The 21271-nt window shown below is 27.1% G+C and overlaps 2 protein-coding genes across 9 annotated transcripts in view; one reads left to right on the top strand and one right to left on the bottom strand.

Annotated features, from left to right (window-relative positions):
- The window catches only part of LOC107443290 (tudor domain-containing protein 5), a 40585-nt gene extending 32185 nt beyond the window's left edge, over window positions 1-8400 (bottom strand). For 2 of the 8 annotated variants that reach the window (XM_087157150.1, XM_087157156.1), the window contains exons 1-4: window positions 8111-8231; window positions 4614-5273; window positions 3493-3587; window positions 938-994 (exon numbers count right to left, since the gene is read on the bottom strand). In XM_087157150.1, the coding sequence (XP_087013276.1) occupies window positions 938-994; window positions 3493-3587; window positions 4614-5268 (807 nt within the window). In that variant the 5' untranslated portion in view covers window positions 5269-5273; window positions 8111-8231. Of the gene's footprint in view, window positions 1-937; window positions 995-3492; window positions 3588-4613; window positions 5274-7040; window positions 7091-7986 lie in introns of all 8 variants that reach the window. The other 6 variants (XM_087157154.1, XM_087157151.1, XM_087157152.1 and 3 more) reach the window with 6 other exon arrangements.
- Window positions 8401-8419: 19 nt separating this feature from the next.
- On the top strand, window positions 8420-19468 carry LOC107443301 (succinate dehydrogenase cytochrome b560 subunit, mitochondrial). Its single transcript, XM_016057122.4, has 6 exons — window positions 8420-8600; window positions 10534-10590; window positions 10961-11065; window positions 13489-13550; window positions 16593-16756; window positions 19275-19468. The coding sequence occupies exons 1-6, from the start codon at window positions 8575-8577 to the stop codon at window positions 19377-19379; spliced, it is 519 nt and encodes a 172-aa protein (XP_015912608.3). The 5' UTR covers window positions 8420-8574; the 3' UTR covers window positions 19380-19468.
- Window positions 19469-21271: the final 1803 nt, after the last annotated feature.

Genomic DNA, 21271 nt, shown 5'->3' with positions numbered 1-21271 from the left:
TACCAATCATTCTAGTCAATCTGATCCCAGCAAAATTTTTTTTTAATACTTTGTTCCAATTTTGTGAGATCAGAATTAATATTAAAGAATTTAATCTTAACATCATTTAAAAATCACAAATCAAAACAATAAGCCAATCTAGAACATGTAAGCTTTTGATCGCAGAGTGTGCTAGCTCAAAATCTCACACGCATCTTTAGAAACACAAACATCATAATGTAAAAACATAGCTGACACTTGTTTACTGCCTCTAATTAAACAGAGGGGGATAGGAATGAAATACAGTGCACCAATCATGTGATGCTGATACCTTGGCAAGGATATTTTTCTTCTCCCCTGTCTCTCTTTTTTTGACCAATGCGCTCCACCCAAATAATTTGTCGCAGGAGAGAGTTTAGATTTCCACTTGAGCTTCATATTTTTTCCTCATCTCATGAATTTTTTTTGCAAAGTGTAGAACTCATTTTTTTGAATCCCCAGAGTTCTGGGGTTTCTCTGAATACATGTATTTATTTTCAAGTTACAAATTGTAATTTGTTGAAGATGTCACACACTTGTCAATCAAAAACACACCATATTTTAATAAAAATTAATAGTTAAAAATGAGAAAAAGAATAATTTTTTGAGAGCAAACAATTTAAAATTGCTTAAGTATTAAAAATATTTTTGTAAAAATTTATTTTCGAATAAATGCTAGTGAAAATTGATTAAAACAAAGAGAAAAAAATATTTGACTTATAGACAATTTGATTCATTTCCTAGAAAGACTATTGTTACAATCTTAAAAATGATGAAAATTTAAACAAATCAAACTAAAATATTAAAAAAAAAAAAAATATGAAATGTAGCAACTTTTGTACATCTGAGAACAAATAATAAAGAGAAAAATATGTTTGAGAATAAAGTTTAGGTTTAACTTAATAAATTAATAGCTTACCTCATATAAAAAAGGAAAATGTCTAGCCAATACCCCATCAGGATAAAGTTTTAAAACCTAAAAAAGTAAATAAATCAAGATAAACAGTGATCAAACATTAATAGACATAAAAAGAATATTTCTTCCAAAAATTCATAAATCAATTTAAACACAGTCGAACTTCAATGCTCAGGTGGGACTACAGATAGTTTTTAAAAAAAATTAAATTATAAGATGTTATGACAATTAAATATACTTACCAGAATCAAACTATGAGAAAAATTGTTCTTAATAATTAGTGACTATAGGACAAAATTAGGAAATTTTTTTACTGGGAGTTGAAGCGTTTTAACAGTGGCCATTTTTTAAAACAGGTGACCAGTTTTCAAAATTTAAAAATTGTACACTGTAGCAACCACATCACTAAGCTACAACAGCGCCACCATATACAAGGCAGTAGATACTCAGACTTCGAACTGAATGGACCTTACACTTATTTCTCCTTTTCTTAATTAATTAAATTTATGTTTGTTTGTCCATGTGCTACATGTGTACTAATAAAATATTTGGCACTAAGCTTTTTTCCCTTATTTTAAACTCCCCGAGATCTAGCTAAGGGGCACAACATGGTGTTGAACCACAACTTGTTTTGAAGCATTTCTTAAAATATGGTAAATATTACATGGTTCATTTCTAAAATGAAGAAAATTTTTACAAAACAAGTATGAAATAAGTAAGTTTCATAATATTATAAAATATTCATATTTTTTCAATATTTAAAAAAAAATAATACAATGCATGTGGAGTGCAGTTTGTACAAAAGAAATAGTGATCTGGTGACGTAAACAATTTTCTAATCACCATTTGTTATATTGCAGTTGCCCTTTGGGTTTAATGTCACCCTATGTTAGTGACTACAATAAAGTTTAAAAAAAACTCTTGTGACTTATTTTTCAAAGTTAAATAATGATATAATATTAAGAAAGAAAATCACACATTTATGATTTCAATTCTTTTGTTTTTTGTTAGCAGCCAGAATTTATAGTCTTCATCCTAAGAGCAATGGGATTAAATTAAATTTAAAGTTCAATAGAACAGGGCCTATAAAACAGTAGTAATGGGATAATATCAGCTGAATAATGACAAAATGCATCTCAAGATGTTTTTATAGTCAAATGGCCAAAGCGTTATAGATTTAAACGTTAGATAGTCGGGATTCTACTATAAACATATGATTATATAATTTTTTGAACAGGGTTATAAAGCTTTTAAAAGTTATTCAAAATTTAAATTTAATAGTTAAAAAGGTAATACAGTCGAACCCCGCTATAGTGAACCTGGGATATAGTGAACACTCGGATGTAGTGAACTTTTTTAGCGGTCCCGTCCTTTTTCCTATTTAAATAATGTTATTTTTAACGCTTATAGTGAACAGCTTAGAACTTGGAAACTCGGTTATAGTGGACTCAAATTTCATTTCTTTAAATATCTTTTTCAGTCCTCCATCTTTAAACTTGTAGGTGTTGGGACTGAAAATGAATGCATTCCTATAAGATGATAAAATGTGTCATATTACTCTCCTTTATGCTTATCACTTCTAACTATACTGTAATAAATGTCAAACAGATCATTTATCTTATACTCCCCCCTCCCTGACAAGCCTCGCTATATCTCTTTTCCCCAAGCTTGCTCTACAACTAGTTAACTTGGCCACCTGCTGAATTTTTGGAATTTTCTTATCTGTTCAAACCATATTCTTTACAAATCACCCCTTGACAATCAAGAAGGGGAACAATTTAACTCATTCTACAGATGCTCTCTTCATATTCTTACATTATCTATTTGAGACAAGATTTTTATTTCAAAAGCAGTGAAAATGGCAAATTCGCTAAAGAGAACAGCGTTTTCGATAGAGGACAAAGTTAAAATTGTAAAGCGTATTGATGATGGAACCAATCAATCGACACTGTGTAAGGAATTTTGCTTGTCAAAATCTACAGTTTCAAACATTTGGAAAAATCGAAGTGCAATTCTTGCGGCATACGACAAAAACATGGTCACATCGAAAAAAACTGCGTGGAGCTCAAAGAGAAAACGTAGGAGATGCTTTGTTAAGATGGTTCGAAATCTTGTTCAAAATGTAAAAATCTTGCATTCTTTGCACATTGTAGATAAGAAAATTGATGAACTCAATTTAAAATCAAATTGTGTTCAATCAAAAATCATAAATTTTTTTCATAAAAAGTGAAAATAAAACTAATATTTAGCGACTTAATAACTTTTTCCATCAATTTTTGCTTTATTATCTGTTAATTAGTTAATAATTTTTTAAATAACTTATGCAAAATTGCAAAGCCAATTTTCAATCATTCAACTGTCTTATGCAAAAAATATTCTTCAAAAAATTTGGATATAGTGAACCATCGGTTATAGTGGACACATTACTGAGTCCGCAGACGGTTCACTATAGCGGGGTTCGACTGTAGATAACTGGATGAAATTTAAGGCAAATTTGCGTCATTTAAACAAAATTGCTAATATCAAAGTTTATAATAAAATTGTGAAAAAAAAATTACTTTTTCAAAGTCCTCTTTTATCACCCGTGGAATGATGGGTATATCAGCAGTTTCAAAATTCTCAACATTTAGTTGAATTTTTTGAGATTGAGAATCTAAAATTTAACATAAAAAATACATTAGATAAATAAAATTTAAGTGAACAAAACATACAATAAAGGGTGAGATCTAAATAAAATTTGTAGGCTTAGTATCTTTCTATCACCAAAATACTCATAATAAAAAATTAAAAAAATTTAGGAAATTTTAAGTGTAGTGGTATAATGTAGCAAATGTAGTAGTATAAGTAAATTTGAATCAGTAATTTTATTTAAAATGCATTAAAACATTTTGCTGGTTATTTAATTTTTAAATTTTTCAAATATATCTGCATTAACTAAAAACAGGTATACACACTGTTGCTGTTAAACTGCAACAAACGCTATACTTTTTTTGTATATATACATACACAAGTGGGCGACCTTTGCGCTAAGGCAAACAACGTTAAAGAGCACAAAAATATTTATAAAATACAGACAGCTGTTTCGGATGCTCAAAGGGCAACCTTCATCAGTGCAACAGAAAAGACTGTTTTCTGTTGCACTGATGAAGGCTGCCCTTTGAGCATCCGAAACAGCTGTCTGTATTTTATAAATATTTTTGTGCTCTTTAACATTGTTTGCCTTAGTTTATATATATTATATGTTTAACAACTATTTTCTTTATCTTGCTAATGCTATCAAATCTAAAATAAAATTTTAGAAAACAGATTTAAAACATTTATTTTCAAAAAAGTTTCTTTTTGCAAGGAGTAGCTAATTATACAAAAAGGTCTTATGTATAAAAATCTTAAATTTGAATTTTCTCGCTAACACTCATTTTTCTGTTATTTGGCAGCATATTCTCACTAACTTAATGAATTATACATTTCATAATCATTGAATATTATTTTAAAATAATGGATTATCACAAAATGAATTAAACATAAGTGTGACAGGTTACAAATCATAAAAAGATATGAAATGAAAACACATCTGTGAGAGTAAAAATTAATTCTTTAATGACAGAAAGGAAAAATTTTATGACTAAAAAAGAAAGTAAAAACATTTAAAATAAATACATTTATATTATCACATATTTACCTTGCGTAGATAAGGTGTCAGATGATATTTTATTATTGCCTTCATGTCTCTTAGTGTTTCTTGTAAGAGGGTAGTAGAATAACCTTTCAGTCTCATCTACCACTTTCACATGTAGTTCTGAAACAGCCATTTCAAGTTTTCTCAACCTATCATAACGACTCTCAGAAAGAAATTCGAGGTTTAAAGGTCTTTTAAACTTCCTTTGATAGGCTAACTGAAGCGAGTTGTAGTTTATACCATCTGGGAAGTCCTTCAAAACTTCAAATAAATTTTTCCTCAAAGAAGCAGAGACAAATGGTTTGATTTTGGAGGAATGATTGAATGCCTTCGGAAGGCTATCTCGACCAGAACCATTTTTTGTCTTAGTTTTGACAACTCTTTGCTTTCCAACTAGTTTTTGTATGTGTTCAGTGCTTTCATCAACAATGCAGTTCAAGAGAATGTCACCATTTCTATCTGTTTGTATTTTAACTATATCCGTAAGAGAATATAAGAAATCGACATCTGACGTGAAGCCAAATTCTCTCGATGGTAGTCGGATTCCAACCAGCTGGTGGTATGCTTTCAGAAATCCATTTAAAGAGACTCCTTTTGGATAAGTTATAATCACACTTCGAATTTCTTTCTTAACAATTGCTAGCCTTTCTTCGTGCATTGTACCTAAGTAATAAGGTAAGATAAAAAATTTTAAAAAAACATATTGTAATCTATATCGAGAACTGCCAAACTGGAAATTCTAGCTTTTGATTTTATTTAAAGTGGCAATTAATAAAAAAGCATGCATAGATTCTTAAAAATTTCCCCATCACTTAAGAACAAATTGTTTTATTTTCCAACATTCTATATACACTTTTCAACTATTTACATACATTACAGTGGGCAAAATCTTTTAAAATCAAATATTAAAGCAGAAATTCTGCTATCACTTTGAATATTTGGGAAAAATAATTGACTAAAAGTTGGAAAAGTTGACAGGTTTGTATATTTATTTATTAAATCAAAACACATAAATTATTATGATAAAGAATGTGGCGGTAATAAAAAAAGGTCAGACTATCTATTTCTTACTAAGTAAATTTTAGCTTTACAAAACTTCAAATTTTGATCTTTGAAATTGATCAGTTTGTTGAAATTCTACTCAGAATTGTTGCACAATGTATTTTTTTCTGACAAGAGACAATTAAACGGGAAAAAAAATTTTTTTTTAGAGATATACGTATGAAAAAAAAGTAGAGATATACGTAAAATAGTGAACAAGTCCCCACCCATAGTTTTATATGATCATTGACCAACTATCAAAACTTAATAAGCCCCTATTCAGAGTAAGATAATATAGAGGCACATGTGCACAACTACAAGTGCAGGAATTTTTAAATTTTGCAGATACTTTTTTATGGTAATGATGTATCAAGACAATTTAAAGTATCAAATATCAGAATTTGAAAATTACCCCTTGTGACTTATATTTAGTGATAATGTGCAAATAGAGATCAAATAGAGTGATTTAAAAATCAAACGTCGTTATTCGTATTCACACGCTTCTAAAATTCAACAACACAATTTGTATTCAAGTGATTTTAAAACCAAACATTGCGAGTCATATTCACGCAATCTAAAAATTCAATATTACGATTCGCATTCTAGCACTCTTTAAATTTAAAATCACGATTAACATTCACACAATTTTAATATTGAGCATTGATTTACACGAATTAAAATTTAAACATGGGGATTCATGTTCACACTATTCTACACCATTTAAAAATTTTATTCTTCAACATTTAAAAATTACATATCAAAATTCAGATTCCTGCAATTTAAAAATCAAATGGCATGCCTCATATTCACATGCCTTTAAAACTCAATATTGCAATTTGTATGCTTGCGTCTTTAAAATTTCAGTAAATCACTTTCATGGTGATTTTAAAATCAAACATCTCACTTTGTATTCTTTTGTATTTATAATCAATTATCCCCATTTGGATTCAGGAGATTTCAGATTCATTATTTAAAGCCCTTTCAGATTTCAATTAGAAATGGTGGTAAATAAATATTTTGAAATTAAATCTTTCGTTCTTTGTGTTAATTCTTTATAAAATAATCTTTTTAGCTAATGGTTTTTGACAAGCCAATGGTAATAATTATAAAAAGAGTAAAGGTGAAATGTTAAAATGAAATTTCTTTATTTTAATTATTTAATTTTAATTTAATTTTTTTTATAACAATAACATTTCCATTTTATTAAATATGTTCAATTTTATTTTAAAAGATATAAGATTTTCCCTTAGCAACCCTTTAATCATCACACTATTCTGCAAAATCCCTTTAAGAAAAAAAAATTGTATGTTCTTATTAGAAAATGCAGAGGAACTGCTACATTTCAAGAAAAAATAAAAAAATATGCAGACTACAATTAATATCACAAACCTTATTACCTTTCCTCTATGAAAACAGGATTTCCAACCTCTGGCGATTACCTAGGAAAATTTTTGTAAATCAAGACTACAAACCCATTTTGGAATTTTATAATCAATGCTTTCTTAAATGGCATGAATAAATGGATATCTTTGTTTCTTCTTGGTGTGAATAAAAAGGTTTTGTGTTTGTGTGAATAAATAACTATGAACACACAGTTTGCATTTCACACAAAAATTTAACTATAGTGAACAAAAAACAATGAGTGATTAGTTTTTTCTAAACAGGTCTTATAGTGGGTCAAAACATAATGTGATGTTGAAGTGTGATGTGATGTTGAATTATATCATCTGTCAAAAATGTGATCTGTCGAGTTACATCATGTCTGTTTTACCATATTTTCCATTGATCTTACTGATGAAATGATATCAATGTTACATCAACACATGTAAATGGTTTAATAAAAATTTACCATCTGGGATTTTAAATGCTGTTTTTAAGGAAATTCATTTCAGTATTGTGAGCTGTAGCTTTCATTTGTATTTTTTTGGCATAGTGAATACAACTATTTGGTAATAGTGAAATACAACTTTTTGGCTGTCAAATGTCCAAAACATAAGAAAGATATTGGAATAACTCACATATTGAAAAATTTCAATAACTAAAAATTAATTTAAAATACAATATACATAACTAAAAATGTATGTTCCAATTAAACTAGAAGTCTTTAGTGAAACATGAGACCTTATAATAACTCCCTCTAAGTACAATATATCAAAACAATAACTAAATAAAAGTATTTATAAATAGCAGAAAATATGAGTGTTGAATTAAAAAATAATTATAAAAACTAAACCAATGGAAAATTTTATTAGAATTTCCTCTTCCCATTATATGTACAAGTCATTAAATATTTTTTTATGAATAACTCAGAAATAAATAAGTATTAATAACCTACATGTTACAGCCTGAACGAGTAAAGATGAAAAAGTTATAAATAGCACTAATAAACTAACTTTAAAGAAAGACTGAAATAAAATACTGTTTTATAAAAGGTTATCAGATAAAAATGTAAGTTATACCTAAAATTACCTTTATATCGAGTCACATTTAATAGTGAAAATTAACATGAATACTACTGGTTCAGTGACGTTTAATGTTGCTTTGTTTGTTTACATTTTTTAAATCGGCTTACAGTTAAATTAAAAATAGCGGGAAACTAGCCTTTTTGTAATACTTTTTTTTATTTAAAAGAGGAATTAAAGGAAGAGCTAAAGAGGAATTAATTCTTTATTTTTCAAATTAAATTAATTATTTATTTGTTAATAGGAAGTGATCTGAGAATATTTTGTATAATGTGATTTATTAAATGGGTTCGCACCAGTAGGTAAGGACGTCCTTTTGACGAAACCATTTAAAAGAAATAGGAAAATTTGTTCGTTCATTTTGTTAATTTGTTGCTGTAAGAATTAGAATTTGCAGAACAATAAATCATATATATTTTCTAATTTATAACTTGTTCTTTACTTCTATTTTGCAAAAAAGAATGGCATTGTGCCTGAATTTGCTGAGGTATTAATTTCGTTGAACTTAATTGATCTATTTAAATTTTGCTTCGTTGGTTAATTTAAAATAAATTTACCAAGAGGTCAAATATATATATTTATGTTTGCAAATATTTTAATTAGTATGTAAATAACTTTAATTAGAGGAACGTTCCCCGAAAAAAAGTTTCATACTCATCTTTTATAATAGTATCCTTTGATATTATGATCTTAATGTTTTTAAAAATAGCATTATTGTTATATTTAAGTGGCTATTTTATTAATTGCTATATACTTCTCCTTATGTAAAGGAATGACTTTCTATCTGAATTTTTTGAGGTGTAATTTTAAATAGATCACAGCTAGTCTATTTAAATTTTATCTCTTTTTTTTATGTTAAAATTAGTTTACTTTATTTAATCTAAGTATGGGGGAGATTTTGGAAGGAAAAAAAAAATCTCAGAAAGGGACTAAGTAAACATCCTGGTAAACATCTATTTATTTATTTTTAAAAGAAATTTGCAAGTTTAAAATCTATTTGACATCTTGGTGATTGTTGTTGGAGAGACAGATCAAGATACGGAAATATCCCCAAAACATGCACATAAACTGTACAGCAATATTGTAATTTTCAAGAATATTTCTTCATTACCTGTAAAAAAAAAATACTATGACTAGAAGTTTTCATAAATAATATAGGTATTATGGAAAAGAGAGTTTCAAAGAAATTCTGAGCTAGGCTCTCTATTAGTATTTACAGACAAATCTAGAATGAGAAACTAAAGCCTTAAATATCTTAAAAAGGCTGTTTTAAATTCTCTACATTTACTTGCAGTCTCGGAATTTAGAGAATACGTTAGAAAAATATATATCTGGTTAGGTTAAATTCAGTATAAAAATGTAGATATTACCTTATTCACATAAATTATTGCAAATAGCTAGTTGCTAATATATACATGGTGTGGAATAAAGTATCGTTAAATATAAGTTTGCAAATTATGAGTATATTGTTCTCTAGTTCTTTCTGTTCACAAATATTTTATAAATGTAGAAATTTAGAACAAAAAAGCACAAATAAAAGCTAATTTTACTGAAATTTAATTTAAAAGTTTTCCACTTCAATTATTTGACAATTCATTTTATGAACAGCATAAAATATATCTAAAATTTGAAAAATTTTTAACTGCCATTATTATATCAATTGTAATTATGAAGTTAATTACAATTGATAATTTTTCATACATTTTTACATAGTTAATTTCTTATTATTTCAATTATCATTGACTTTTTGTTATTTAGGTCTTTAAAAACATATTTGAAACAAAAGTATGGTTTTACAATTAAACACCAAACAATGTACAACAAATAAATATGTAGATAGCTTTCAAATCACTTATTTTGTTTGCAACATTTTCTTAATTTTGATTACATGACATAAATAATCATTAAATATCACAGTTTTAAATTCAAATGCAACTAGCTTTTTATTAAAAAGAGCTGAAAGCTAGCAGGCATTAATAAAAATTAATTGAAAAGTTGAAGTAATGAGAATAATTGATTGAATAGAAAATGTTTAATAGCAGTTTATATTGCTGCAATGTGCCATGACAATTCGATGACAAAAAATCGCTTTTTCATGCATCCTTCCTGAATGGACAAATAAAAAAATTTTCAATTTAGAATTGTTGGATAAAATTACCCCTTTGCATCCACTGTCTAAATTTTAGTATCCTAGCAGAAGATGTTCTAGAATGACAAGAGGGGGACACACAAAAACTTCTTTTATGACAGATTAATTAAATTATTCTGTCCCTGTAAATAACATTTAAACTATGTAATGTACTTTGAATCATAAGTCCTATTTTCAGGTATAATGTTATTGATGAATCTATTTTACAGTTTTAAGTTGTATAATTTAAATTGTGTTCAATAATTCCTAACTTTCAATTTATTTTGTTTAGGCGAAGTGGCAGAGTAGGATTCCAGAAATACCTTGTATCATGCAATGGTTTTCAAAGGTAAAAATTTGCTTTGAAAAAGTTCATTTTTGGTTGTTTGTTTGCTTTCAATTTTTTACATAATGTGTTGATAAGTTCAACGTGAATAATTATTGTTTTATTTAAGTTCATATAATTATAGCAAAAATAATTAATATTACTTAGAAAAAAACTTTTAGTAACTATATATGCAATTTATAATTTATGTATATACGTATCTGTAATTATTTTTTTATGTTTGTGTTTATATTTGCTTTATATTTAAAATGTGGGCAATTTTAAAATCTTATAAAGTTCTTTTTTGAAAAAAATAAAAAATCTTCCAACTTTTTTTTAAAATTTCTATTTGTTCAAAAAGCATTTAAATATAAATAAAAAAATTATTTTGTAGATCATTTCCTGTGACAACATCTGCTACAAAGCAAGCAGTTGAGAGTTTTGCAGAAAAGAATGAGCGACTGCAGAGACCATTATCTCCTCATCTGACTATTTATAGGTAAAACCGGAATTAATTCAAATACAACTGCTGTTTCTTCTAAAATTAATGTTTTATTGCATGTTCACTATCACAATGCCATTAAAATTCTCAAAACTTTTAATTTAAAAAAAAAATTTTTTTTTAATTATTACATATTACCAGTTTCTTTGAGTTTATACAGTGAAATCTCTTGGGAGTGACCTCTCTCTGTCACACAGTAAAATGGTTGTTAATTCAGGCTGGGTTGTTCCTAGGGTTTACGTTCATAGACTTCAAAATATTATCAAAGGTACATGAATTTTTGCTAGCAATTTTAATTTTACTCAGTGTCATTCTCTTGGTGCAGAAATGATACTTGTGTTGGTGTCATAAAAACTGGATCAATGAATAAAATTTGGAGTCAATAAAAATGACCTTTACTGGTATGTGTAGAGCAATTTTGCCAATTATGAATCATAGAACTACAGTAGGGAACCGATTATCCAGAACGATCGAGACCATCACTATTCCGGATAACTGATTTTTCCGGTTTTCTGAATCGCTACAAAAAGCCGTTTTTTTTTATTGTTAAACCCAACTAAAAGAAAACAATTTCTGGAAATAATCTTAAAAAGAAGAAAAAACGATGAAGTAATACACTAATGATTATTTCCAAAATGATGGTAAGGTAAACATCTTTCAAAAAAGAAAGAAAAATCCCAAAATCTTATAAGGAAAAAATATTTTTTTTTTTTTTTAAAAAAATGGCAGGAAAATGGAAAATTTACTTAATTTCGTTTTGGGTTTTCCGGTTTTCTGATTTCCGGATAACAGTTTCTGTACTGTATTTTAAATAAATTGAAAAATAATGTTTTTAAGTTTGCATTTAATTTTATATCATAAAAATTTATATGCTTTAAAAAATGAGATTCTTAGTTTTTTCTAAAAAAATAAATTTTTTTTCTTCTAATTTAACTTTCAACTAACATTGATAACAATCATGAAAACCGAATCATCGTGATTTGTGACTGCAACACAATATTTTTGATCTCTTTCCGACATCATCAAAAAGAGCTCTCTAAATAAGAGCCACTCACAAATATTTTGAATACATTTAAATCTACTTATTTGTTTTGTTAATATTTTTTCTTTTGTTATTTTTCGTGATTCCTTGTTTGACCATCTCCGCATTTGGTGCAGAGGTTTGTCCAGTCTCTGTGGGAGGTTTTAATGGTCTCTCCTAAAATTTTTCTTTGACAAAAAATCTATGGAAAAAATTCTGTACCTCTAAAAAGTGATCTTAAATGGAGGAGGTTGTTTTAAAAAGGTGGGTCTTTCCTGGAAGTTTCACTGTATGATAATCCATAAAGAAATTAATTTAATTTGACTGTAAGCAGTTTTTAATGATAAATGGAATAACACATATAATCGCTACACTAGTCAATGAAATAGTAAAAAAAAAAAAAAATTTAAATCTACTTTTTTATGGTTTTGCTCGACAAACTAAGAAATAAACTACTGAGTGTTGCGTTGATGTAGTCTCAGTTAATTTCCCAGATATTGTGTTCATTTCATATACATTTCATCTTAAAATATGTTGCTAGAGTTTGCTATAAAATTTTTAAGGAAGGCAAATGAGTAGTGGATGGTTTATTTTATGATGTTATTATTATTCAGAAACCAGATTTTTAAGCTACTTTCTTTAAAAATTTTATAAGAAATTCTTGAAATTAAGATTTAAGAATTCTGAGCAGTGAGCAGATTTTTTTTTTAAATTTGCTCTCATTCGTAAATGCCTGATAAAAACATAAAAAGACATAAACAAAAAACTAACATAAAAAGCAACAACTTTTGAATACTTTCCTGTCAAAGTTATTAAGACCATTCTAAAATGGTTGTGTTTAGTTCTTTTTTTTTTTTTTTTTTTTTTTTTTTTTTTTTTTTTAATGTTAAAAACTTAAAAATCCAAATTTTCTCTCTCTCTCCCTCTCTCTCTCTCTCTCTCTATATATATATATATATATATATATATATATATATATATATATATATATATATATATATTATGCACACAATATATTTAAAAAAAAATTTCTTTGCCTGGATAGTGCTAGAGAGTCATTTGAATTATTAAAATAGCACGTGAATATCAGATTAAAAGTTATTCAGCTCATATTTTTCTGTACCTTGCATGTATTGTTTAATAACCAATGTCACGGAGGAGGTGAGCATAAATTAAATTGGATTAAGATTCTTCTATATTTTAAGCAGTTAAAAGTATACTTACTTTCTTAAGAAATAATTGAATATGAATTCCAAAAACTTTGATTTTTCTAGATTTAGAACTTTACACCTGTTTGATATTACCTATAACAGTCTTGTTAATGAGCTTATTTAACAATCTTCTGTAAAATGAAAATTTTTAACATTTTCATGAATAATTAACTTAATTATTTTGACAGATTTCCTCTACCTGCTATGCTCTCCATAACACACAGGGCAACAGGAATTGCTCTAACTGCTGGTAAATTTTATAAATGTTTTTTTTCACTCTGTATTAAAAAATGATTGTATTTTTCAAAGTTTTCAAGATCACATGATCTTTCTTTATTATTAGAATGTTGATAAAATAAAAATGCTATTAAAAAAGGTAAAAAATAATAATAATTAAGTAAAACCGTGATGGACAACAAAAAGTAGCCTTAAAATAAAAGATAATGTCCTTAAAAAGTTTGAATAATTAAATTTAATAAATTCTCACATTTTCCCTAAAATTCATAAAAATATGTGCAAGCCTCTAAAATTCCTGAAAATCTCCTAAAGTTTTGCTGGTGTTCCTATACGGAAAAACACTCATAAAATCACCAGACTTCAGAAAACCCTGCTTCCTTGTTTTCTAAATGAAATATGCACAAGACATTGCTTCTCTACTAGGAGGGAGGAAAAATTTAATTCTCTTAGGAGGCAAGAAAATGAGCTGAGCGAAGTACTTCATGGGGAGATTGGCACTCAGCCGCATGATTAGCTTTTTTCATCATATTGTTATTTTCCTTCTTAGGTGTCACATGCCTCTCCCCACCCATCTCATCTTCTCCATCGGGAAGTTCTCGAACGAGAACTCTTTGGCTAGTTGTATTAGAATGTTTCTTTCTAAAGCCTTTTTTGTTAATTTTAAACCTTCCTTACGGTTTGTTGGTTCTGATTGAGCTTGAACAGCTTCTTTACAGTAGGAGTGCGCAACCTGCGGTTTGATGACTAATGATGTGTTTCCCGCGTAAAACGCAATGGGAAAAAAATTTCAAAAATTTTGAATTTTATGTTTCAGTTTTCACTTTGTAATGCACTCATCTCGCAGATTCTAATGTAAATATATGTTATTTCTGGATCGCTTTTTCAAAAATTTTTTGCTGCATAATTCCGCATGGTTTTAAAAAAGACAATGTTTTTAATGCAATATTTCGATACGCAAATATCAAATTCCACAAATTTCTTTTACTGATTTTATTTTTACCAATTTTATCGTAAATCCAAGTGACGCTTCAATTGTTTTTTTTGTTTTTCTTTTTCCATTTATAACTTCCAATTTTTATGTGACTTGTAAAATCCCAATATATTTATTCAGATATTACAACTCTTGAGTTATCAATCGTGCAATTATTTAACTTTAATTGATCATTTTTGACCCACTTTAACTAAACCGCTTTCATTGTAAATTTAAATAACTTTTTCATTTTGATTTCTTTTTCTGAAAGCAGTTATCGCCACTTTTTTCTACACTTTTGAAAGTTTCTTATTTTTACTCTATTATTACAACACTTAGTTTCAAATTCATTTTTTGATGAGTTATGTAAATTCATTTTCATTGTAAATTATTGTTCAATATTTTGTAAATTATTTTTGTATAGAACTCAGTGGCGCGGCAGCCCATAGAGGGCCAAGGCCTACTGTGCCCATCTCAGTTTTCTTGACCTTGGGCTCCGGGGTGCAGGAGCAGATGTTCCGGTCAGGTGGTCGGCCGAACGCGAAACCCCCAGTGTGTAGTCCCCAAGCATGCTTGGTACTCATTTATTGACCCACTGAAGGGATGAAAGGCTGAGTCAACTTTGCCCGAGGGTCGAACCAGGGACCTGTGGCACGACAGCACATTTTTGTATAGAATATTTTGGAATTTCATTGTAAATTATTGTTCAATAATATTTTTGGCAATTCTTGTGATGCATTCCCAGGTGGTTTTAAGAGTTCCGAATTTTATTACATAATGCAATTAAATAATTACATATTGATGTGCTTTATTTGCCCATCGTACATGTAAGCTTTTTTTTTTTTTTTTTTTTTTTGCTATGGCGATGCTTTTCCTTGTGATTTTGACAATCCCGTTATTTTAAGTAAGATGTTATTATGCTTATTTAAATCATCACTTTTTGATAAAATTTATTTGTGCGGATTTCTTAGCAAATATAAGTTATTTTTCTGACATTTTTTTTTTTTTTTGAACTTCAGATCCAATATCATTTTATTTGAATTAAATGCAAAACTAGATAGTCCTAACTTACCTACGGTTTGCTAATTACAGACATGCAATTCAGGCATTAAACCTTATCTGCAGGATTCAATGCTTCAAACCTTTTTGGAATTAATCTATTTTATGATAACAAAGCTCAATTGACAATTTTTGCATTATCAGATTTTTATGATAATGAATTCATAGGTCATATGCATCTATATTGTTTTTATCAAATGTAATAATAAATCTTATAAGGTGGAGTATTGTAGTTTCAGAAATATTGATTGGTCTCTTTTGTCTCATTGAAAAAATTTTTATTCCAATTAACAATACTGTAATCATATCATAGAATTTTAAAATTGTGAATTGAGAATCATCCACCAAATCACTTTTATTAACCAGCATATATTTACTTTGTATGAGCTTCAAGATTATTGAAAAATAACTTTAAAATTATTTGATTAAGAAATTCTTAATCTCGAGGACAAATTTTAACTAAATATTGGTATGAATAGATACTGTTTGAAACAAGTTACTTTTTTAATGCAGCAGTGCTATAAAAATTTTCTGTCTAATGATCACAAAGTATTATGAGTTGGTCAGTGCTCCACTAAAATTGCTAAAACATTCTGTTCTAAACTAAGTAATTTTAAATTAAAACTGCTATTCCATTCTTTTTTTGTTATAAAATTTGCCGTTATCATACATAAGTAGAACAAATCATAATGTTTCTTTATTTTATCCTTCTCTAAAAGTAGTCTGGCTTACATATACTGTTCCAAAAATGTCCTAATTTTTTTTTTTATTTCCCAAATTTTACTTTTTATTTATTTATTTGTTTTTTGAGGGAGGGCCCACTACCAGGCTTCTATTCTTTCAATTTTAAGAATGTCAAAAAGCATTTGATAATACAATGCAATTATGATGTTCTTGCAGATTGTAACTATAAATTATTAAATTCTGATTTGTGTTTAGCAGTTATTTGTTTAGATTTCATTTTATTCATATATTTCATATTTATATTTATTTTAATTATTACTTAATTTTTGTCATGATTTGCAGGTATGTACAGTATATCCATTGGAATGCTTCTACTTCCGGCTAACTTCCCCCACTACTTCGAAGCTCTTCAGTCCATGCATATAGGAACTCCAATTATATTCACCATGAAATTTGCCCTGGCATGGTCCCTCTTTTACCACTCATTTAATGGAGTCAGACACTTGGTATGCTTTTTATTATCAATTGATTTAGATTAATTTTTCCCTTGTATTTTTAACAGATTTAAATTCAAGCAGAGTACCCGCTGAATATAAAAATCATGTTTGTTCCAAGAACATTTGATTTAAGAAAGCAGCTGATTTTATAAATCAGAATGTCTGCACCATCTAGGGAAAAAAATGCAAAGCTAAACTTTACAAATAGAGTAAAAACTAAACTGATTATTACATTTATATTTTATTTTTTATTAAAGCTACATTTGACATTTTATTTAAGCATGATCTGCATGTTTTTTAATTTTTATTTTATTTTCAGGGTTTAAAAATATTGACATATATTTACTTGAGTAGCAAAATTTAAAATAAGGTTCAATGTAGTCTGGAAATTTTGTTGAATTTAATTATTCTTTTTTTTTTTTTTTTTTTTTTTTTTTTGCACTTTAAAATATCTAGAGCTTTTCTGTATCTATTGAGGATAAATTTGCCCCATTGATTGAGCGATAACCATTGGCATTAAATGGTATTAAGCATTCTATAGCTTTTCTTACTTCATAAACAGTTTTCATTATGTTTCCTTTCTTCTTCCTGCTCTTTTTTACTTCTCGTCCATAAATTTCACTAAAAAGTGTTATCTACACTTTTACTTGTTCGTAGGGGAAACAATTCAATTTGTTATTAACATACTTTCAAATTTCCTGGAATTAAAAAGCAAAAGCAGAGTTTCTATTATTTTGAACTTATGCCGTACAAAATTTGATTTTTCTAAACGACGATCATGATTTTATAAGAGGATGGTTTTAGCATTTTTTTATATTGTAATAATTTGTTCTTGCACATTTAATTTAATAAAGCAGCTGATTTTATAGTGGTGGTCACTGTAGTACAAAATTGAAAAATTTTCAATTTACTTTTATTTTGAAAACGGCAAACAAATTTTACAATTTTAGCATCAAAGAAACCCGTTTTTCGACTTACAATTTCTTTTTTTTTTTTTTCTTTTTTTTTTTTTTAAAGTTTAATATAACTTTGAAAAAAGAACTTTTTTTTTTATATAAATATTTTATGCACTATTTATTTTGTTAGTTATTACTATTCTAAGGAATTTTATATGTCTAAATCTTTCACACCAAAATTCTAGATTTAAGTATATTAATTGTTTGGAAGGAAAAAATTTAACTTAGAGAATATGAATTAAATTTTTTGTATTTTTATATTTCAGAAATCTATTTCTATAATTACAGTAAAAAAAAAATTAGATTGACTTCTACAAAATTAATGTATCCAGCAGAGTGTATACAATTATTTAAAAAAAATTTAATTATCTACATAAAAAAGGAAACAGAAGTCCAAAAAAAAGTTTAATTGTCATAACATCTGAATTTTCCACCAATTCTTGATAGATTCTGTAAATGTTCATTACTTAACTTATTGATAGTCATAGATACATGTGTGTATATTTAACAAAATGTAATAAATGGCCTCTTTGCTGTTCTGAACCTATATGTTAAATAAGCTTATCTATTTCTTATTATTATGCATACTTACAGAAAAATAAAATTATTAAAAACATCCAAAGCTTAAATAAAATGCTCTGGTTAATTTCATGTAATAAGCCCAACTAAGCCTCTTTTCCAATTATAGCCTAGAAAAATTTGTTATGAAAAAAAAATCTTTATCTATTGAGCAGAAAAAATAATGTCAAATATATAATATTAAAAATCTAATTTCATTTGATAAATTAATTAATTAATGAAAGTAACAAAATGGAATGGAATCCTTTCAAATAAAGTTATCAATTTGAAATTACTCATAGATTGGCTAGAAAACTTTTGCATTTTTTTTTTGATCTTATCAATGTATAAAGCCCTTTATTTTTAATTGTATGTGTAAAAAGAAAAAGCTCTTTGCTATACAGAAAACTAGTTTTTTTTCTTTCTAAATTAATAGCATTTTCATGGTTCTTTTAGTTCCTATTAACCTTACTAAGTAACCAATGTCTTGTCTATTTCAATTGCAAAACATGCATAAAATTTTAGGAATTTGTTTTATATATTAAAAGTGTCTTCAGTGTGAAAGGTTAATACAAATTATATCATACACTATATTTGCTATTGTGTTCCTTTTGTATTTTCTGGTGTTTAAATAATAAAATGTGAAGACATTACTTAGTGATTTGTGCAAATTTACCCCAAATCTGTCAAAATTTTGACAGATAAATGAAAGATTAACATTTTAATAAACAACTAAAAATAACAAAAGCAGTACCTTTTGCGCAGTTATATCAAAATCTGACAATTTTTTTAATTAATATCACCATTTAGCCTGATTTTTTGTATTCATTTCACATCCAAATAAGTAGAACTGCAATTTGCCAATTATTTACTAACCTGAAAATCTCATCTACTGAAGAAAGTATATTCCCATGCATTATGTAGTTAACTTCATTAATGATTGTATTTTTTTATTATTTTGAAAAGCAGCTGATTTTTTAAATTTTTTTTATATTTATTTTTATGTTAACTAGGCATGGGATTTAGGTTATGGCTTTGACATGAAGACCCTCTACATGACTGGCTATCTCGTCATCGGGAGCTCAATAGCTGCTTCTTTGATTGCCGCCATGTTATAAACTAGGTTTCTTTTTTTATATAAATAATCTTGTTTTATTTGGATGTGTACATTTAGATATATTAAACAGATATGTGTGATATTGATAAAGAGTGTTTTGTCATTAATATTGATGTCATTAATATTTATTATTGTGAATATTATTTTAAAGAAGCATATACTTTTCTTTGCTTTAAGAAAATTATTATTTTAAATATGTATCTGTCATTAAAAACTAGGTTGGGCAAAGTTTGATGTATAAGAATTACAATACGACCTCTAAAAACCAGACTCATGGCAAGGGAATGTTTTCTAAGTCAATATAGATATAAAAAAAATAAGAGAAAAAGAAACGTCATTTCCTAATCGTCTTTCAGCCAATTCCACATGGTTTTTTTTTCTTCTTTCTTTTCAAATCTCAATGTTATTACAACACAGAAATTTGAATTTAAGTCATCCTTCTTGACTGCTTGATTTGCGATAATTCTATAGCAAATCCATCTAGTTTGCTGATAGTTAGGACCTTTTTTGTATTGATTTTTCGGGTATATAAACAATAAATCTAAAATAAAACTACCTAAAATGATTAGTGACTAAAATAATGTTTATTGAAAACTTTTTACCTATCTTTTAGTTTTCTATTTTGAAAAAGGATGCAATATCATAAAAATCATTGATAATTTTTTGTTATCTGTATAATTGATGTTTTCTAGCACATTTGAGTAGTGTCGTTACAGCATTGAAATGTGTTGAATGTTGATGTTTAAAGACACAAGGTACAAATATAAATGAATCAGTAAATGAGTAACATCCAGTTTAATAATGAGGAAACATGTGTCAGGGCTATAGATGTGGGTCAGGTAAATACCCAGTGGATAGGGTATTTATAATGGGGATTGCAGCATTGAATTGTATTGAACATTCCTATTTAAAGGCACAAGGTACAAATATGAATGAATCAATAGATCAGTAGTATCCATTGTAATAATGATGAAACATGTGTTTGGGCTATAAATATGTGTCACATAAATCCATATAGGTAGGGTATTTATAAATGGGTTTTTATCTCTTGGGTAAACTTTAAGTACCCTTGGGTAAACTTTAAACACCTTGGGTAAATACCTAAAATCAGAGTATGTATAATGTTTATTCATTTTTAAAGCATCTAACTATCATTTGTCTTGTTTATAATTATGAGAATAATATATTTAATTTTACAAAATAAACTTAAAACATATCAGTTCTAGAAGAAATATTTCAAAAAACTGTAAATACTCATTAGAAGAACTACAATGTTGTTTTAAAAAAGTAAAACTAAAAAGTTTGTGATTTGTAATGTAATATCAACTTTATATTAAGTAATTTAAGTTCAAGATTGGGCATTTTTCAAGAAAACCATTTTTTCTAGGACAATAATGTGAACTGAATGAAAAGAAATGAGCTCAGAAAACAAGTTTAAAATTTATGAAAATTATTGACAGTAATTTTCAAAACAGACTGTATTCATTTTGTATATTAATTTTAAAAATTTAATATAAGTGATGAAATTAATTTCATATTTGAATAATAAAGAAGTTTGTTCATTTAGACCAAATTAGTTCTTTTATGTGATTTGTTTAAAGTATCTCGATATTTTGTTTTGAACGTTTTTCCAACATTGATTTTATTTTATTAAAAATAATTTTATTTTTCAAAATGAGTAATATTTTTGTTAAATTGCAAAGGTTATTTTTGGCAGAAGTATGGAATTATGTGATTTAATTTTTTATGTTAATGAATTATTTTTCAAATTATGAGTAAAACACTGCTTATCGTTTAGAATTCAAGACAATTAAACAAGAGGTAGTTATTGTTTAAAAATTGTCACATATGACTGAGTTAAATTTATTAAGATAGTACTGAGTTAAATTTGTT

Source organism: Parasteatoda tepidariorum, chromosome 2 (genome assembly GCF_982258835.1).
Source record: "Parasteatoda tepidariorum strain Cologne lab strain chromosome 2, Ptep-v5.0, whole genome shotgun sequence".
NCBI lineage: Eukaryota > Metazoa > Arthropoda > Arachnida > Araneae > Theridiidae > Parasteatoda > Parasteatoda tepidariorum.
Note: the sequence above shows the minus strand (reverse complement) of the source record. Positions and strands in the feature narration are given on the sequence as shown.